Consider the following 15651-nt stretch of genomic DNA (forward strand, 5'->3'; position numbering starts at 1 on the left):
GTCCTGGTCGGTTTCATGGAGACCCTGCCTACTCGCTCCATCTGGCACCCCCAGAGGTAGATGCAGGGTGGGTAGACTCAGGGCCAGATAGGTTCAATTGGCATCTACCTAGCCCAGCCTCCCCTCCCCCCCCCCCCCCCAATCATGCTGGGCAATGTAAACAGCTGTGATGGAGGGCTGAGGCTGGTCTAGCACTCAACAGCTTACTGAAACTCTAGTGGCCCTCCTGCCCAAATAACTGCCCATCCCTGACCTATGGTCGGACCCAGTAAATGGTGATTTTTATGTTCCTATGTTCTTCATTTAGAAAAAAATAATCCATGTTATAAAAACAAGACCCCACAAAGTAGCCTCTCCAGTATTGCAAACTTATTCACAGAAATTATCCATTCATTTGAGAAAGGAAAGAATTACTGCTGAAAGGAAGACACAAAAGATCTTTCTCATTCACCCTTTCCTGATGCTGCTCCTTTCCTCCTCTCTCCTTTGCCTGGCCTGAGCTATGGGGGGGGGGGAAGAGCATGTCAAGCAGTCCCCCTTGCCTCGTGGGCCCGGCCCAGCTCCCCCCCAGTACACCAGCTGGTATAGCTGGGGGTGGCTGCGAGGTGGGAGGGCTCCGATCCACCCTGTTAGGGTAACTTGTCATATTTTATGCTTTAAAGTTGAACCTGTTTATAGAGTTGTGAATTACAGTATTGTTTAAAGTTTTCTTTTATATTCAGCCTTATTTAATCATTACTTAAGTTTTTTATAGCCTCATTATTATCTGAACTTTTCCTTTTGCTGGTGTCTGCAATCAGCTGGCCTTGCCTCTTGCAAACAGTTTATGGCCTTGAGTTTGCTCACATGATGTTTCTTTCCTTTTCTATCATTATGAGAAGTTTTTCTAACACAACATAGTAATAATTTTGTTACCAGCTCAAATTAACAGAACTTGGCAGTAACCGGCTGAATCAGAGGGATGAAATAATTGGATATGTTAATGAAAGGTGATAAGGGAGACCAATGGACAATGCCCAAAGACACCAGAAAAAGACCATATTAAGAGGTGTGCTTGTGATGGTGGGTCTGTTAGACAAAGGAATATGCTGACAGGATAAAAGCTGGACAGTATGCTGACCGCAGAGAGACCAATCTGAAAGCTAAGAGTCATCAAAGGAGTGAAGATGAAGAAAAGCATAAAGGGGGCAGCAAGAAAGTTCGTTGTCGTTATCATAAATCCAACCTTCAACACCTGTCTGGATCATCCCAGCCCACATTCTACCCTTTGCTTCCAGGAACTGAGTGGCCATCTTTTCTGTTGAGCAAAGTAATATCTTGGATTGGGTGAGATTATTGTACTGCATGTTTGTCTCCCTCTGAATATAGAAACTGCTAAGATAATACTTGTTGTATTAATAAAGTTAGACTTTGATTTTAAGACACTGAGTTGTCTGCATTTAACTAGACTTGGATTTTAGGACACTGAGTTGTCTGCATTCATATTTCCCGTTCCACTTAAGGGTTAATTGTGCCAATCTCTCAGCACTATCTGGGAGACAGTGGTGCTAACACCCTCCCAACAACCCCCTCCAGCTCAGGTGGGCAAAGCCCAGCTAGCAGCTCAGTGCTGCTTGCTTTGTCCTCCTTCCCTGCTGACAGCCTGGGAGCTGGGAATGGGGCTGAGGTGCACCCTCCTGCTGGCCAGGAGGGCCAGTGCAGGCCAGCTTGATCGCCCCCAGACTGAACAGACGAATGTCTGCTGGGCTGGGGTGGTGCTCTAACTCACGGTGCTTTATGTAAAGTGCTATGAGTTAGAGCCATGGGCTGAACATCTGTCTGCGCCTTATGTCTCCAGTCTCAGTGAAAAATCTGTATCCCCTTGACTTGTAAACTCTGTATTGCCTTGACAACTGGCATTCAGACATTTTTATGCAGATGTCAATGGTCCAACAATTTTCTGATTCCTCACCTTCTTGAAGTCTTCTTCGGCAATCCCTCATAGTCGAGGATGATTTGTCTTCTATGAATGTCTTATCTGTGGGTCCAAAGATGGCTGACAAGGCTGATCCAGGATCGACAGATTGTTGCAACTCGGGCCCGTGTTTCCGTGTTGGGTGGGTAGCTCTGGATGCCTGATTCAGTCCATGATGCTGTTTCTGCCACTCCCACTTTTCCATCTCATGTTCTTGTTGTAAGGTTTCAAAGTACTGAGATCCTTGCAGCATCTTTCCTTGAGATTCTTCCTCCATTTGGGGTGGTCCTGGGTGATAGCTTCCCAAGAGTTGATGTTGATGTTGCATTTTTTTGAAGTTGGCCTTGAGGATATTCTTGAAGTGCTTTCTCTGCCCTTCTCTTGAGCATATGCCTTGACTGAACTGGGATAGTAATTATCACTGCTGTCATCCATGAGTTCATTTTGTGCTATCTGCTCTTTGTTCAATCTTTATTTTTTTGTAGGCAATGAGGATATTTTGGTGAAAACAAAGTTTGCATCAGTAGAGAAAATAAACTGGAGCTTAGTATCAAGGTACCGTCAGGAAAATGGGAAAATATAAAGAAGCAACAACAGTGTTGGTCAGCCTGATATTCAATGGCCAGTCACTCAGCATTTTAACCGATTCTTGAGCAAGAGTTCATACAAGCCCGATTTACCTCCTATCATTCCTTATTTTGAATCCATTATTATCTCCCTTCTTAAGTTAACTATCCCAGTCTTTTCAAACTTATTCCAGTGCCTCTGTTGATTATAGATTCATAGATGCTAGGGTCGGAAGGGACCTTAATAGATCATCGAGTCTGACCCCCTGCATAGGCAGGAAAGAGTGCTGGGTTCAGATGACCCCAGCTAGATGCTCATCTAACCTCCTCTTGAAGACCCCCAGCGTAGGGGAGAGCACCACCTCCCTTGGGAGCCCGTTCCAGACCTTGGCCACTCATAGATTTCATAGACATTAGGGCTGGAAGGGACCTCGGAAGATCATCGAGTCCAGCCCCCTGCCCAAAGGGCAGGAAGTCAGCTGGGTTCATAGGATGAGCAAGATGAGCATCCAGTTTGCTCTTGAAGGTGTTCAATGTAGGCACTCGAACCACCTCCGGTGGCAGGCTGTTCCAGACCTTGGGGGCTCGGACAGTAAAGAAATTCTTCCTTATGTCCAGCTTGAAACGGTCTTGTAGTAGTTTATGACCATTCAACCTAGTCGTCATCCCTTCGGGCGCTCTGGTGAACAAACGTTCCCCCAGATACTGGTGGTCACCCCTGATAAACTTATAGGTGGCCATCAGATCACCCCTGAGCCTGCGCTTTTCCAGGCTAAAGAGCCCCAGGGCTCTCAGCCTGTCATCGTAGGGTCTGCTTCCCTGACCTCTGATCATGCGTGTGGCTCTTCTCTGGACTCTCTCAGGCTTCTCCACATCCTTTTTGAATTGTGGAGCCCAAAACTGGACGCAGTACTCCAGCTGCGGCCTCACTAAAGCCAAGTACAAGGGGAGAATGACGTCCCGGGATTTGCTTGAGAAGCATCTATGGATGCAAGCCAGCGTTTTGGTCGCTTTACTAGCTGCAGCATCGCACTGCAGGCTCATGTTCATCTTGTGGTCAATGATGACCCCCAAGTCTCTTTCTTGCATAGTGCTAGCCAACATAGCACTGCCAAGCCTATAAGGATGCTGCGGGTTTTTCTTCCCAAGGTGGAGAACCTTGCATTTATCGGTGTTGAACACCATCAGATTCTCATCCGCCCACTTGCTGAGCCTGTCCAGGTCACCCTGGATCACCTGCCTGTCTTCTGGTGTGGATGCTTTTCCCCAAAGTTTGGTGTCATCAGTGAACTTGGCCAGTCCGCTTCTGACTCCAGTGTCCACATCATTAATGAAGATGTTGAACAGTATGGGTCCAAGGACAGATCCTTGGGGGACCCCACTGGTCACAGGACACCATGATGAGTGACTTCCACTCGAACTGTGAAGAAGTCCTTCCTAACGTCCAGTCTAAATCTGCTCTCTGCTAGCTTGTGGCCATTATTTCTTGTAACCCCCGGGGGCGCCTTGGTGAATAAAACCTCACCAATTCCCTTCTGTGCCCCCGTGATGAACTTATAGGCAGCCACAAGGTCGCTTCTCAACCTTCTCTTGCGGAGGCTGAAGATGTCCAGGTGCCCCAGTCTCTCCTCATAGGGCTTGGCCTGCAAGCCCTTAACCATTCTTCTCCCCCATCTCTCTTTATTTCTGCTTTCTCTCCCTTTTTGAGGTGGCAGTTACCCACTTGGGTACATCCAGGATATACATTTACACATCAACCTTATAATATTTATGGTGGTACTTTCTCAAATTCCTTATGCATCCCAACATGGGTGGAGCTAGGATTGTGAAAAGCCGGGGTGCAGATGGTGTGCTGCCTCATCACATTACACAAGACACCTTTTTCTCCAGTTAAAACTGACCTAGAAGCTTTATTAATATGTTAGGGGCTTAGCAGCTGTATCCTTCAATTTAAGATGGAAGCAAATCTCACTTAATTGAAAATAGTTAAAAAAAAAACAATTGGCCGGGCTGTGAAATATGAGTGGCATTACCAGGAGCAGCAAAGAGAGAGCATAATTGGGGAAGAGAGGAGAGTTTGCTTAGGGAAACATCAAGACCTGTGGCCATGCGTAGGGGATGCACATGCACCCCCTGAGAGTGCTGTTGCACCCCCGACCAGCCAGCACTCCTGGAGGAGACGGGGACAGGCGAGACCACTGGTCTCCCCCTAGCACTGGGTGGGAGTGGGGGTGCCAGAAGCGGTCCCCCAGCAGCCAAAAGTGCCAGCGGGGATCGCCAGTGGGGGAGATCAGCTGCGGGGGGACCCCTCCACCCTGGTTGCTGACTGCCTGCGAGGGGGGGGCAAGTGCCCCCCTCCGGAGGCACCAGTATCCCATGGTCAAGACCATTAAGGAGGCAGAACGGGTTGCTGACACCTGCGGATCGAAGCTAAGAAGGGATCCGGGGTCAGCCGTGAACTCGAGTGACTCCCGCAGCACTGAGCGCCGCCAGGCAGCTGCTTATACACTTTGGGTGGAGCAGAAATCAACGTGGGGGGGAGGGAGGGAAGGAGGGAGCCTCGGCCCCTGCATCCTGACACTTCAGTGGCCGCAGGGGTTTCCAGCCCTGGTGTGGGCGCGGGACGGCGCTGCTGGTTTCTGGAGTCCGGCCCCGAGCTGCCTCCGCCGGCCGGCCTGGGCCTGAGCCCGGCGCTGTGGTGCGTGAGGGCAGCGCGGAGGCCAGCGGGCGGGCGGGAGACCGCAGGGGAAGGCGGCGGCGGCGGGCGGGCTCGGACGTGGGAACGGAAGTCTCCGGGCCGGGTTTCCCCGCGCCCCGGCGGCAGGCCCCGCGCTACCTGAGGCGGGTTTCCGCAGCGCCTACGCGGCAGGCGGAGGACGGCGGCGCCGCTGCTGCTGCTTTGCAGGTCGCGTCCCGCCCTGTGCGCCGGCTCCCCCTGCAGTGCGGACAGGGCTGGGCTGGGCTGGGCTGCGCGGCCTGGGGGGCTAATCCAGGTGCCTGGTTTCCACCGGGGCTGCTCGGTGCTTTGGTGCCCGCCAGGCCCGTGCTGCGTTTTCGTGGCCAGCTGCAGGCTCCGGCCAGTGCAGTCCGGGGCGGGCCCCCCGGCCAAGCCGCAGGCTGAAGGTGGGAGATTGTCAGGGCCCTAGGGCTGTTGTTGTGGCAGCCTCCCCTCCGAAATTCAGACCTGCCTCTTGGTCTTGGGTTTTGCTGCGTCTTTGTTCGGTTTTTTGCTTTCTCTGATGTTTTCCATGGCTTCCCGCACCCTGGTGTGGGACTGGTGGGCTGTTAGGGCCCCTTCTGCTTTGCTCCAGCGGCTGCGTTGCTGCGGGCGAAGGCCGCGTTTCTGCTCAGCCCTGTTCTGGAGCAGGGCAGTATGACATTTTTGCCCATCGGCAATATGGGCGCGATGTCTTATTTCCTCTGCATGCCATGTGGCTTCTCAAATCAGCAGCGAGGCCTGTGCTTTCATGTTTGATGCTTCATTTGGCAAGAGGCACATTATATTTCAATATGTATTTTACGAGGGGCTCAGCCTCTTTGTTTTTCATGCTTGTGTTTGTAAAACTAAATGTTAGTTTTAAGGTACAGCTGACGGGCTAACGGTGCTGAAGCACAGCTGAGTTTGAGTCATGTTGGGAAAGATCTTTATCCCCCTCACTTCCATGCTCCTCCATAACCTCAAGACTAGGATGAAAAGTAGCAGCAGTCTCCTTGGATTGCAGCACACACACTACATCCAGGCTGTGTGGAGAAATAGACCTGATTCAAATTAACAGGGAGACTATAATATCCCCTGGCTTGATCAGTAGCCGCTATTAGTATAGGAAATTGCAAACTTTTCTCTTCCCTCATCTGTACAGGCAACAGGTTCACTCCGTAGAGATCTTGTTCTAAAATGATTGACTTTTGTTAGCGCATGAACTTTCCTTGTTAGACTGGGAATTACTTCCACTTCTTGGTTGACATGGGGGGTTGGGAGAGGAATGAAGGACATGACAAGTGCCTAAATACAGGGAAGTAAATGTTGTTTCTGTTGCTTCAAGTTCACATTGCTGTTTACCTTCATAGATTTTGCTGCATTTTTGCAAGACAGCACTTGTTACTCATAGTGAGTGTGAAGTATGTATTACACCCAGAGGGAGAATTTCAGGCTGTTCAGAACAATGTTAGGTAGAAGTAATCAGAGCCTTAATGTTTTAATGTTCAGATTTCAGGAATGAGTAGCCAAAAAGTTGGCTGTACACAACATATCTATCTTGTTTAAGAAGTAAGATAACTTTTAACATGATATGGCAATCATTTTTTTTTTTAAATGTGGGTGACTAGAGTTAGCGCTGCACTTTCAGATTTAAACAGCTAAGCAAATGTCCTGATTTATGGAGCAGCTACAGCTCCCACTGACTTAATGAGACTGTTAACAAAAATAAGCATTTTTTATTTGAAATCACCACTTTGGGCCCTTGCTTTGTAATTTAATTGTGTACAAGATCTCTTTTTCAGTGTGGTACTTTCGTCTCTCTTTCTGATGTCAACCTCTGGAGTACATGAACACTCTCCTGACAACTAAATTAGATTTGTATGATGACACCCCTAGTTGACAAAGAATCTTTACTTTTCTTCCTTTCACCTGGTAAAGGAAACTACTTTGAGCCAAAATTACTTAGCAAGGCCCGGCCTGCTCCTTCCCTTAGGTTTCCCTTATGCGGCTATATAAACCTCAGTTCTCTCAGTGACTGATCTAGCACAAACTAGGCAGCATTTTACAGGCTGATGTCATGTGCTTCCTAAGAAATAGTGCACAAGCAGTTTGGGAGACGGGGATTTCCTGAGAGTTTGGCTTTGGGAAGTCTTGCATTTTGACGGGAGGGCTAAAAGAGGGGAGCATTTAAAACGGGGTGGAAAAGAGGAAAGGAAATTTCACAGAAGCCAACATCTACTCTGTAGCATTTCTAAGCTCTGCTAAATCAAAGAACTCTACAAAAATGTATATATCCAGATACAAAGCATCTTTGATGTACAGGAACTTTTGATGTCAAGCCCAAAAATAATATAGGGTCATATCAGCTAGAAAGGGAAACATCCTATTGGATTTCTTTTCAATATGGTTCTTTTGAGCAATCTTTGACCCACTAGACCTTTTATGTACTCTGTGGGAAGTGTAAGTACAGCCTGTTTCCTTCTAACTCTCATATGGCAGGCTTTTTCTCAAAAGAAGTATCTAAAAAGATACTTTGCGTTTAGTTTAGTTTAGTTTAGTTTAGTTTAGTTTAGTTTAGTAGCTCAGTTGAGAAGTATTACTTTTAGGGGTGCTTTCTATGTGTGGTGATTAGAAGCAGTGCTTTTAGAGACAGTGACTTAAGTTTTCCTGATTTTCAGCAGAAAATATTTTAATTAAATATTGTGTTTACTTGGTGTACAAGATGAATATGTGTAAATCGTGGCGGATGGCATTCACATATCTATGAAATATTTTCATGTTGTATAGTAACACTCATTGAAGAACAGGGATACAATGGATTACAGAGACTTTCACTCCTCTGCAGTTGGTTCACGTAAAGGCCATTTGGGAGAGAGCAAAGGTCATTATATCATTTCATTTTGCTAATTTCCACCCTCTGCAGCCTCCACAAGGAGGCTGTCACCTTGCGTTTAACTGTGCTTTTCTTCCTACAGGGAAGTGGTTGCTGTGGTGCTCCTCAGAGACAAAGTTGAGATGTTGGTGAGGTGTAGCAATGTGAATGGTACCTGTTCTGTCAAGTTCAGATTTACTGGACTTGTAATTTAGTACTCCTCAAAAATGCTATAGTCATTTAATTTTTATATTGGGGTCTAGGATTATCCCTGTTTTTTTTCCTGTTGTGATTTCTAATTTTTACATCTCTTTTACTCACAAAGTTTCTTACAACTAGCAGTTACTCCCAGCTGTAGTATAGACTTTTAAAAATAGAACAGCGTTTTATTTTCTTTGTGCTTTGAAGAAAGAGCATTTAAATACATATTCATCAGAGAATAGATGACTAACTGTTTTCTTATGTAGAATAGTCCATTTTCCCTTAATGTGTTTTTCAGTATGGTTTTTTTTATTGATCTGTTAGTAAGAAGTTTTTTAAGCTGAGTAAAACTGACCTTATTCTAGTTAACCATTATCTCTTCTTTTTTTTTTTCAAACAGCAAACCACACTAATAGTTACTAAAATAATCTAAAATAATACCACTTTTTACTATTTTAGGGACAGGAATTCAAGAATTTTTCTCCAAGATAAGTTGCTGCTGCTACAGCCTTCCTACTTAGTGTGCTGTTGAAGATCTCACTTGAAGTGTTCTTCTGAAGAAACCAACAAGGATAGGAGTACTTTTAAAAAAAAAAAAAATGTTTAAAATACAACAGTGTGTAACAGCTAACAGGATACCCAGGAAAAGACCATATATGTGTGATCTCTGCTACAAACAGTTTGAAACGCCTTCCAAATTAGCTAGGCATTATCTTATACACACTGGTCAAAAGCCATTTGAATGTCATGTGTGTCATAAAACTTTTCGGCAGCTAGTCCATCTGGAGAGACACCAGCTAACCCATAAACTGCCTTTCAAATGTAATATTTGTCGTAGAAACTTCAAGAACTTGATCATGTTTTTAAAGCATCAGCAGCTTCATAATGAAAACTACCAGAGTAATATTAAGCAAGCAAAAAAACCAGTGGATACCAAGCAAGATAGGCTGGTGTACGGGAAGTTTAGATGTTCCATTTGCCAAAAATTGTTTACAACAGAAGAGAGGTGGATGCTGCATCAGTGCACGAAATCAGATCATCTGCATAGTGCCAGAAGGAGAAGAAAAACCCATATGTGTGAAACCTGTAACAAGATGTTTCCATCACGATCTAAGCTAGAAAGACACTTGCTTATTCACACTGGCCAAAAACCTTTTACGTGCTCCTTGTGTGGTAAATCTTTCAGACAGTCATCCCATCTGAAAATCCATCAGCTCACACACACAGAAGAGAGGCCTTTTCAGTGCTGTTTTTGTCAGAAGGGGTTTAAGATACAGAGCAAACTCCTGAAGCACAAGGAACTCCATGCCAGAAATAAGACTTTTTCTAGTATCCTATATAAAGCAAAGAGTCCTAAATACCCCAGGCTACAGAACCTGCTGGAAAGGAAAAAGGATACTGTTGAGAATGTTAATGCTGATGAGTCCCAGGAGACTGACCCGCTAGATGTTTACTCTATTTATATCGTACCTTTTCAGTGCCCTGTGTGTGAGCAGTGTTTTGAAACAGAGCACATTCTAAATTTGCACAAATGCTTTTACCCCAAAGATGGCAGGAATTCAAACAGTGGCATGGGAGCCTACAACCATAGAACTAGCATTAAAAGTAAAATCCTGATGAAGCTTAAGTGTACTGGAGAAAAGGCACTGGATTCTTCTCTGTCTGACAGAAAAAGAATGAAAACAAGTCACTTTAAAAGTCATGACCTGGTTGCTGCAAACGAACAGCGTTCTGATCGGAATGCTTCTAAAGCTTTTAGGAACTACCACAGCAAGCTTGTCATGCATAAGACAATTAGCAATAAAAAGAAAAGAACATTTACTGTGCCATTACCCTGGCAAGAACACCTGCAAACCCACAAATTAGGAATTAATTTAAAAGGTATGCTTACTGGCAAAAGCATGTTAAACATGGATGAATCGGTGCATAATAAAGATGATTCTTTTTATGGTTCATCAGATGATGGTTTCTTTGATAATCCAGAAGTACTTCACTGTGCTTTTTCAGCTCCCACTGAAAATATCCATAATAGACACAAAGTGTGTAAATGTGACAGATGTGAAAAAATCTTTCCTTCTTCATCCAAACTTCAAAGACATTATCTGATTCACACGGGACAGAAGCCCTTTGCCTGTAATGTTTGTGGGAAGACATTTAGACAGTCAGCTCACTTAAAAAGACATCAGCTCACCCATACTGAAAAGAGACCATATAAAAGCCCTGCTTGCCAGGTGGGATTTGAAAATCTGAACAAACTTTTCAATCGTCAGGGAGATCACATCGAATTTAAGTCTTCTCAGCCGGTGGGTTATTTCCAAAAACCTTCACAGGTATCTGGCTTTCAAGAATTTGAGCTGATACAGCCAAACCAAGCAGCTGAAATCAAAGTTGAGATAGAGTCTGGGGACTTCGTTCTTGACACCAGCAGTAGAAACACACAGCCATATTTGTGTAGCAAATCAGTAGAAACAGAGGAAAGCCATTATAGTCATTGGTATGATTTTTCTGGGAGTACAGAAGAAAGAGAAGTCGTTAAGATGTATCAATGCAGTGTCTGCTTTAAAACTTCTAAATCACCTTCAAAACTTGAAAGACACTATTTAATGCATGCTGGATAGAAGCCATCTGAATGTTCAGTTTGTGGTAAAACTTTCAGACAGGCCCCGCATTTGAAAAGGCATCACCTTACTCACTTTACAAAGAGATCATAAAGATGGAATGTTGACCAGAGCTCCACTGAGTGGAATAACAACTGCCATGGGATATTTTGTGTTGAATAGAAAGGGATGGTGTCTGATGAAATTACATTGCTAAAGTATGAAGTGTCTTGATTACATAATTATTAAAAGTCTGAAATTAGGTTGAATATTTTATGGAAGGAGGCTACTACTTATGGCTATGATCTCATGAAAGGTTAATTTACTTATGTTTAGGCTGTCCATTGAGTATATTCAGTGATGAAAATGAGCTGATTGTAGAAGATTCTAGTGGTTTTAAAAAGAAGTTTATAAATACACATGGCTATTGCATTGACCGTATTACAGCAAATTTGTAGTGCAGTATAAATCACAAGTGTTAAAGGTTGTGCCTCTTCCCATATCTAGTCTTAGTATTTCATGACAATATGCTGTCTGACTAAACCTAACAAAAAGCAAAGGCCAAAAGGCTGTCCTCAGAATATATATAAAAAGGCCCCCTTTCATTTGGTGTTTCTATCTCCATGTATATTGCAAACATAGGATGCATGCTGCGCCTGATTTGGTGCCTTATTTTCATGTTCTTGTTTCTTCTACAGACAAGGTGATGCCAGAAGAGGCAGGCAAGCACTAGATAAAGCAGAAGTAGAGAGAGAAATTATTTTTACATTAGTAATATAAGGTTAATGGAGAAAAATGCTATTTACTTTATTTGTGAAGTGCTTTGAAATCTGTGGATGGAGAGCAGTATATAAAATCTAGATTTCTTATTTATTATATTATTAAACAAATATACATTAAAATTGCAATGTTTGTTGGAGTCTATTCAACCTTGTACAACGTTTCTGGGGTCACCTGACCCCAGTTGTCTTTCGCGGTTGGTGCAGGGGGGCGGGACTTTTATCTTCCAAGGTCCCTTCCAGCCTCACAATCTATGAACCTATGAAAGTTCATTTGCTTCCAACTGGCCTTCTGGTCATTCCACGTAATACTCAAGTATTTTTCAAGGGAAGTGGATAACTTAAGCTCCCAGTTTTATTCAGGTTGCAATGTTCTTTTTAGTTTTTCTCTCCATTTTTATACCCTATAGTCTTTGCTCTGTCAAAAGGCTGAAATTGTGGGGAATGGCCTCTTTGTTTCCCAGTGATACTACAGTACAAATTAAGGAAATATTCCTTATGGTGGGATAAGATGATAAGTGACGAACAACATTATCAGGAAGTTGCATCCCTTTATATGGGACTGCAAGGGACAGCTAATCCAACTCAAGTAGGTCCATTTTTGCATTAATAAAACCTGCAGATGCAGTCTGAAATTTCTGACTCCTATGCCCATTGTGCTTGTAGAATGGATGAAAAATTGATGCATTGTTTAAGCAGACTAAGGAAACTTTATTTAGCATAAGTAAAAATAAAGTTAGGATTTGTTCTTCCTCTAAAAAAAGTTGCCTTCTGCTATGTTTTTATTTGCTTATGTGACTTTTGAAGTTGAAATGTAAAGTTTCCAACTATATCCTAACTAACACAAAAATTATATGATTAAACCTGTTTAAATCAATCCAGAATTATTATTTTTTAAATCTTTGGACTGATTTTTTGCAGTCTATCAAGTAGCTAACATATATTGCAGTGGTATAAGCTGTGTTTGGTATGACTGAAGTGAGGTTTGTTTGTTTTTTTTGTCCCCATTCTGAAATGATCTCCCAGTTTGGGAGAGAATAAAATTAAGAAGACAATCTGAAACAGTTACTTGCTGGTATTTTTATATAAGAGTGTTCCATTAACTCTAAGAATCACTATTGGTTATATATTTAAATTCTTTCTCCATGTTCTTTTTATATTGTTTTGTTGGAATACAATATTATATCAAATGTTTTGAAGGTTTGCTGTAGAGCTCTTTTGAAGTATGTACAATAAACCATTTACTTATATTGTATCTCTACTGATACCTGCATTGTATCTCTCATGTGAAGGGTCTAGAGCAGAGGTGTCCAACCTTTTTGAATGTGGGGCCGGATCATGAACTTTTTATCACCCAGTGGGCCGGCGAGCCATATTCAAAGACCTCACAGGAAGTGGTATCACGTGACCTTTGACACCAATGAAGTTTCAGGAAGTGACAATGAAATGGGTCTGGAAATATGGTTTAAAATCCAAAATAAAAACAATATAAAAGCAACAATGAAATAATACGAAACTCTTGACTAAAATAAACACTTTCACATATTGCATAATGAAAGAAGCATAATGCAAGTCGACAAATCAAATGTGGAAAAGATATCAGCCAGAGTGGAAACTAATCAAAGGTAGAGGGATGTGTCTCTATGGGAGACACCTGTGCGGCGCTTTGCAGCCTCTGCCGCATGCTGCCTTGCAGGGGGCGAGTGGGCAGGGAGGGAACGGGGACTCAGTGCATTCGAGGGGCTGCGAGACAGACTCACGGCCCAGCTGGGCACGGCCGCAGCTGTGGCAGAGCGGGGCAGGGAGAGCCGCTGCCACGCGCAGGAGCCCCAGTCCGGGCTCCTCCTCATCCACCTGGCCGCAGCCTCCCTGGGATGTGCAGGAAAGGCGCCCTCCACTCTGCCACCACCAGCCTCGCTGCCCCGGTGGCTGTGTGTGCTCCTGCCTCAGCCCCGTGTGGCTCCGCTGCTGAGCCCTGGCCCCGCGCCGCCACCTCCGCCTGCTTTCAAGGATTCCCAGTAAGTCCCTGGGCACCAGGGAGTGCGTGTGTGCCCAGGCCCTGCCGTGGGGCACTGCTCGCTGCGGGCTGCGTGTGGGAACCTTGTCCCTACCCCAGCCCTTCAGCAGCCATTAGGAAGCTGCTGAGGGGCTGGGGGAGGGACAAGGGGTGGGAACGAAAGTAAACAGTTTTTACTTTTGTTTCCCATCACAGCACCTCGGGCCTCAGAAAACAGCTTGGCGGGCCGCATGACGGCCCACGGACCGTATGTTGGACAAGCCAGGTTTAAAGGTATAAAAACCATCACCAAAAAAATTGCCACATGTAAGGTTCAAGATTGGATATCAAAGTATCTAGCACTTTGCTGCATGTTAGAACAAACAGGATTGTTTCCAAAATATTTTTTCTGCTATATAAACAATAACATTAAATTAATAAATATGCTTAAACAGAACCAGACCTTTCTTGTTCCTTAAAATTTAGGGATTGTTATACCAGTTTAAATGAGGAAGCAATGCTGTTATACCAAACAGATCTAATGGAGAGTTTGGAGAATACCAATCCCAGTAATTTAAAACCCTTTGCAAAGACTGAATTAAAAGAGCTTTTAATAACTACTGTGTAGGATAGACTAACACTTAGCTACCATATGTTTTATTTTTCTATATGTTCATTGTCAACATGCAGTTGCCTCCTCAGAGATGCACTTTTCATAACAAGATAATATGTTTACTAACATACTTTCTCAAAAGTCCTTTCTGATACAAATGTTATATGTACGATATGTAGCTGCTAGGCAGTTCTTAGTCCAAATTTAAACTGACCCAGAAAAGTTTTGGTAGAGTGGTGGGGGAGGGGGTCTGAAAAATAGGTACTTAAAACATGTTTTCAAAAATGTGTATATACTTTTTTATATTATTCTAAGACTATTTTTAAGCATTTTTTTTTCTAGAAACATCAGTTGATATGGAATTAAAAGTTCTTGGAGAAAGTATACACAAAATCAATTCTGAGATGAGAAAAACTGTTTTAGGAGGTACTATTCACTGACTATTTTGCCCATATGGAACAGCCTTTGGAGCTCTGGAAGGATTTTTTTAAAGGCACCAACATACCTTTTGGAACTATATGACTCTCCCAAATTAGTGGCGAAGGTGTAGGGGCTGATACCTCTACAAAGTGTTATTTCATTTACTTAAAAAGAATTACATTGTAAAAAGAGATAGTGGATTAGAGAACCAGGGTCCCAGGACTCACCTGGAAAAATGTAAGAATAAAATCCTGGCTTTTTTTAGTGAGTGGCAAAATTCTTGTACTTGGGGGCTAGGATTTTAGTTATATCGTTAGGGTTTTTTCTTGAAAAATAAAAGCTGGTAAAATAGAAACTTATTTCTAGGATATTAACTCTGCATGTACATTCTGCTAAACCTAAACTTAGCTCTTAATTCCAGCTTTCTAAATATTTTTAGTTTAACCTGATGACATTATCTCACAACAAGCTTGAGGATAAATTGCCAAATGGTAACTATAAGCAATAAGCAATACCATTTGGGAAGAGTATTTCAAAGTAGCAGCCAGCAAAGAAGCTTGTGGATTTATAGGTTCTGCAAGTTTCATGTTTCTGTAGACCAGTGGTTCTCAACTGCAAGACCCTTTTTGGGTAGTGGGTGGTGCAGCATGGCCCATTTTCTTCATGCAGAGCCAGTCTGGATGGGACTTCAGCACAAGTACTGTACTGCATCAAGGTTGTTTGATAAACCTAAGGCTGGGAGGAGCACCTAGTTCTGTTGCAACAGAGCAGACTAAGAACTGCCAAGCAGATAGGTGGAACAGTTTCATGCATCTGTTTCTGGGAGAAGCAGGGTAGGCAGAGAGGGCATGACACAAACCAGGAAGTGGCACTTTTGCCTGCAGAAGCTTGTAAGGTAACCCTAATGCAGACAGGAGTGTGTGCTCATGTTGCAGCCATCTCTTGATCTGGCTGT

At 43.7% G+C, this 15651-nt stretch overlaps 1 protein-coding gene across 1 annotated transcript; it reads left to right on the forward strand.

The window, feature by feature from the left end:
• The first annotated feature begins 5649 nt into the window (after positions 1–5649).
• Positions 5650–12922, forward strand: ZNF770 (zinc finger protein 770). Its single transcript, XM_019496216.2, is given in 2 exon segments — positions 5650–8099; positions 8194–12922. A coding segment is annotated over 1 exon segment (2112 nt). The 5' UTR covers positions 5650–8099; positions 8194–8890; the 3' UTR covers positions 11003–12922.
• Positions 12923–15651: the final 2729 nt, after the last annotated feature.

This window comes from Alligator mississippiensis, chromosome 2, assembly GCF_030867095.1.
Source record: "Alligator mississippiensis isolate rAllMis1 chromosome 2, rAllMis1, whole genome shotgun sequence".
In the NCBI taxonomy this organism is placed as follows: Eukaryota; Metazoa; Chordata; order Crocodylia; family Alligatoridae; genus Alligator; species Alligator mississippiensis.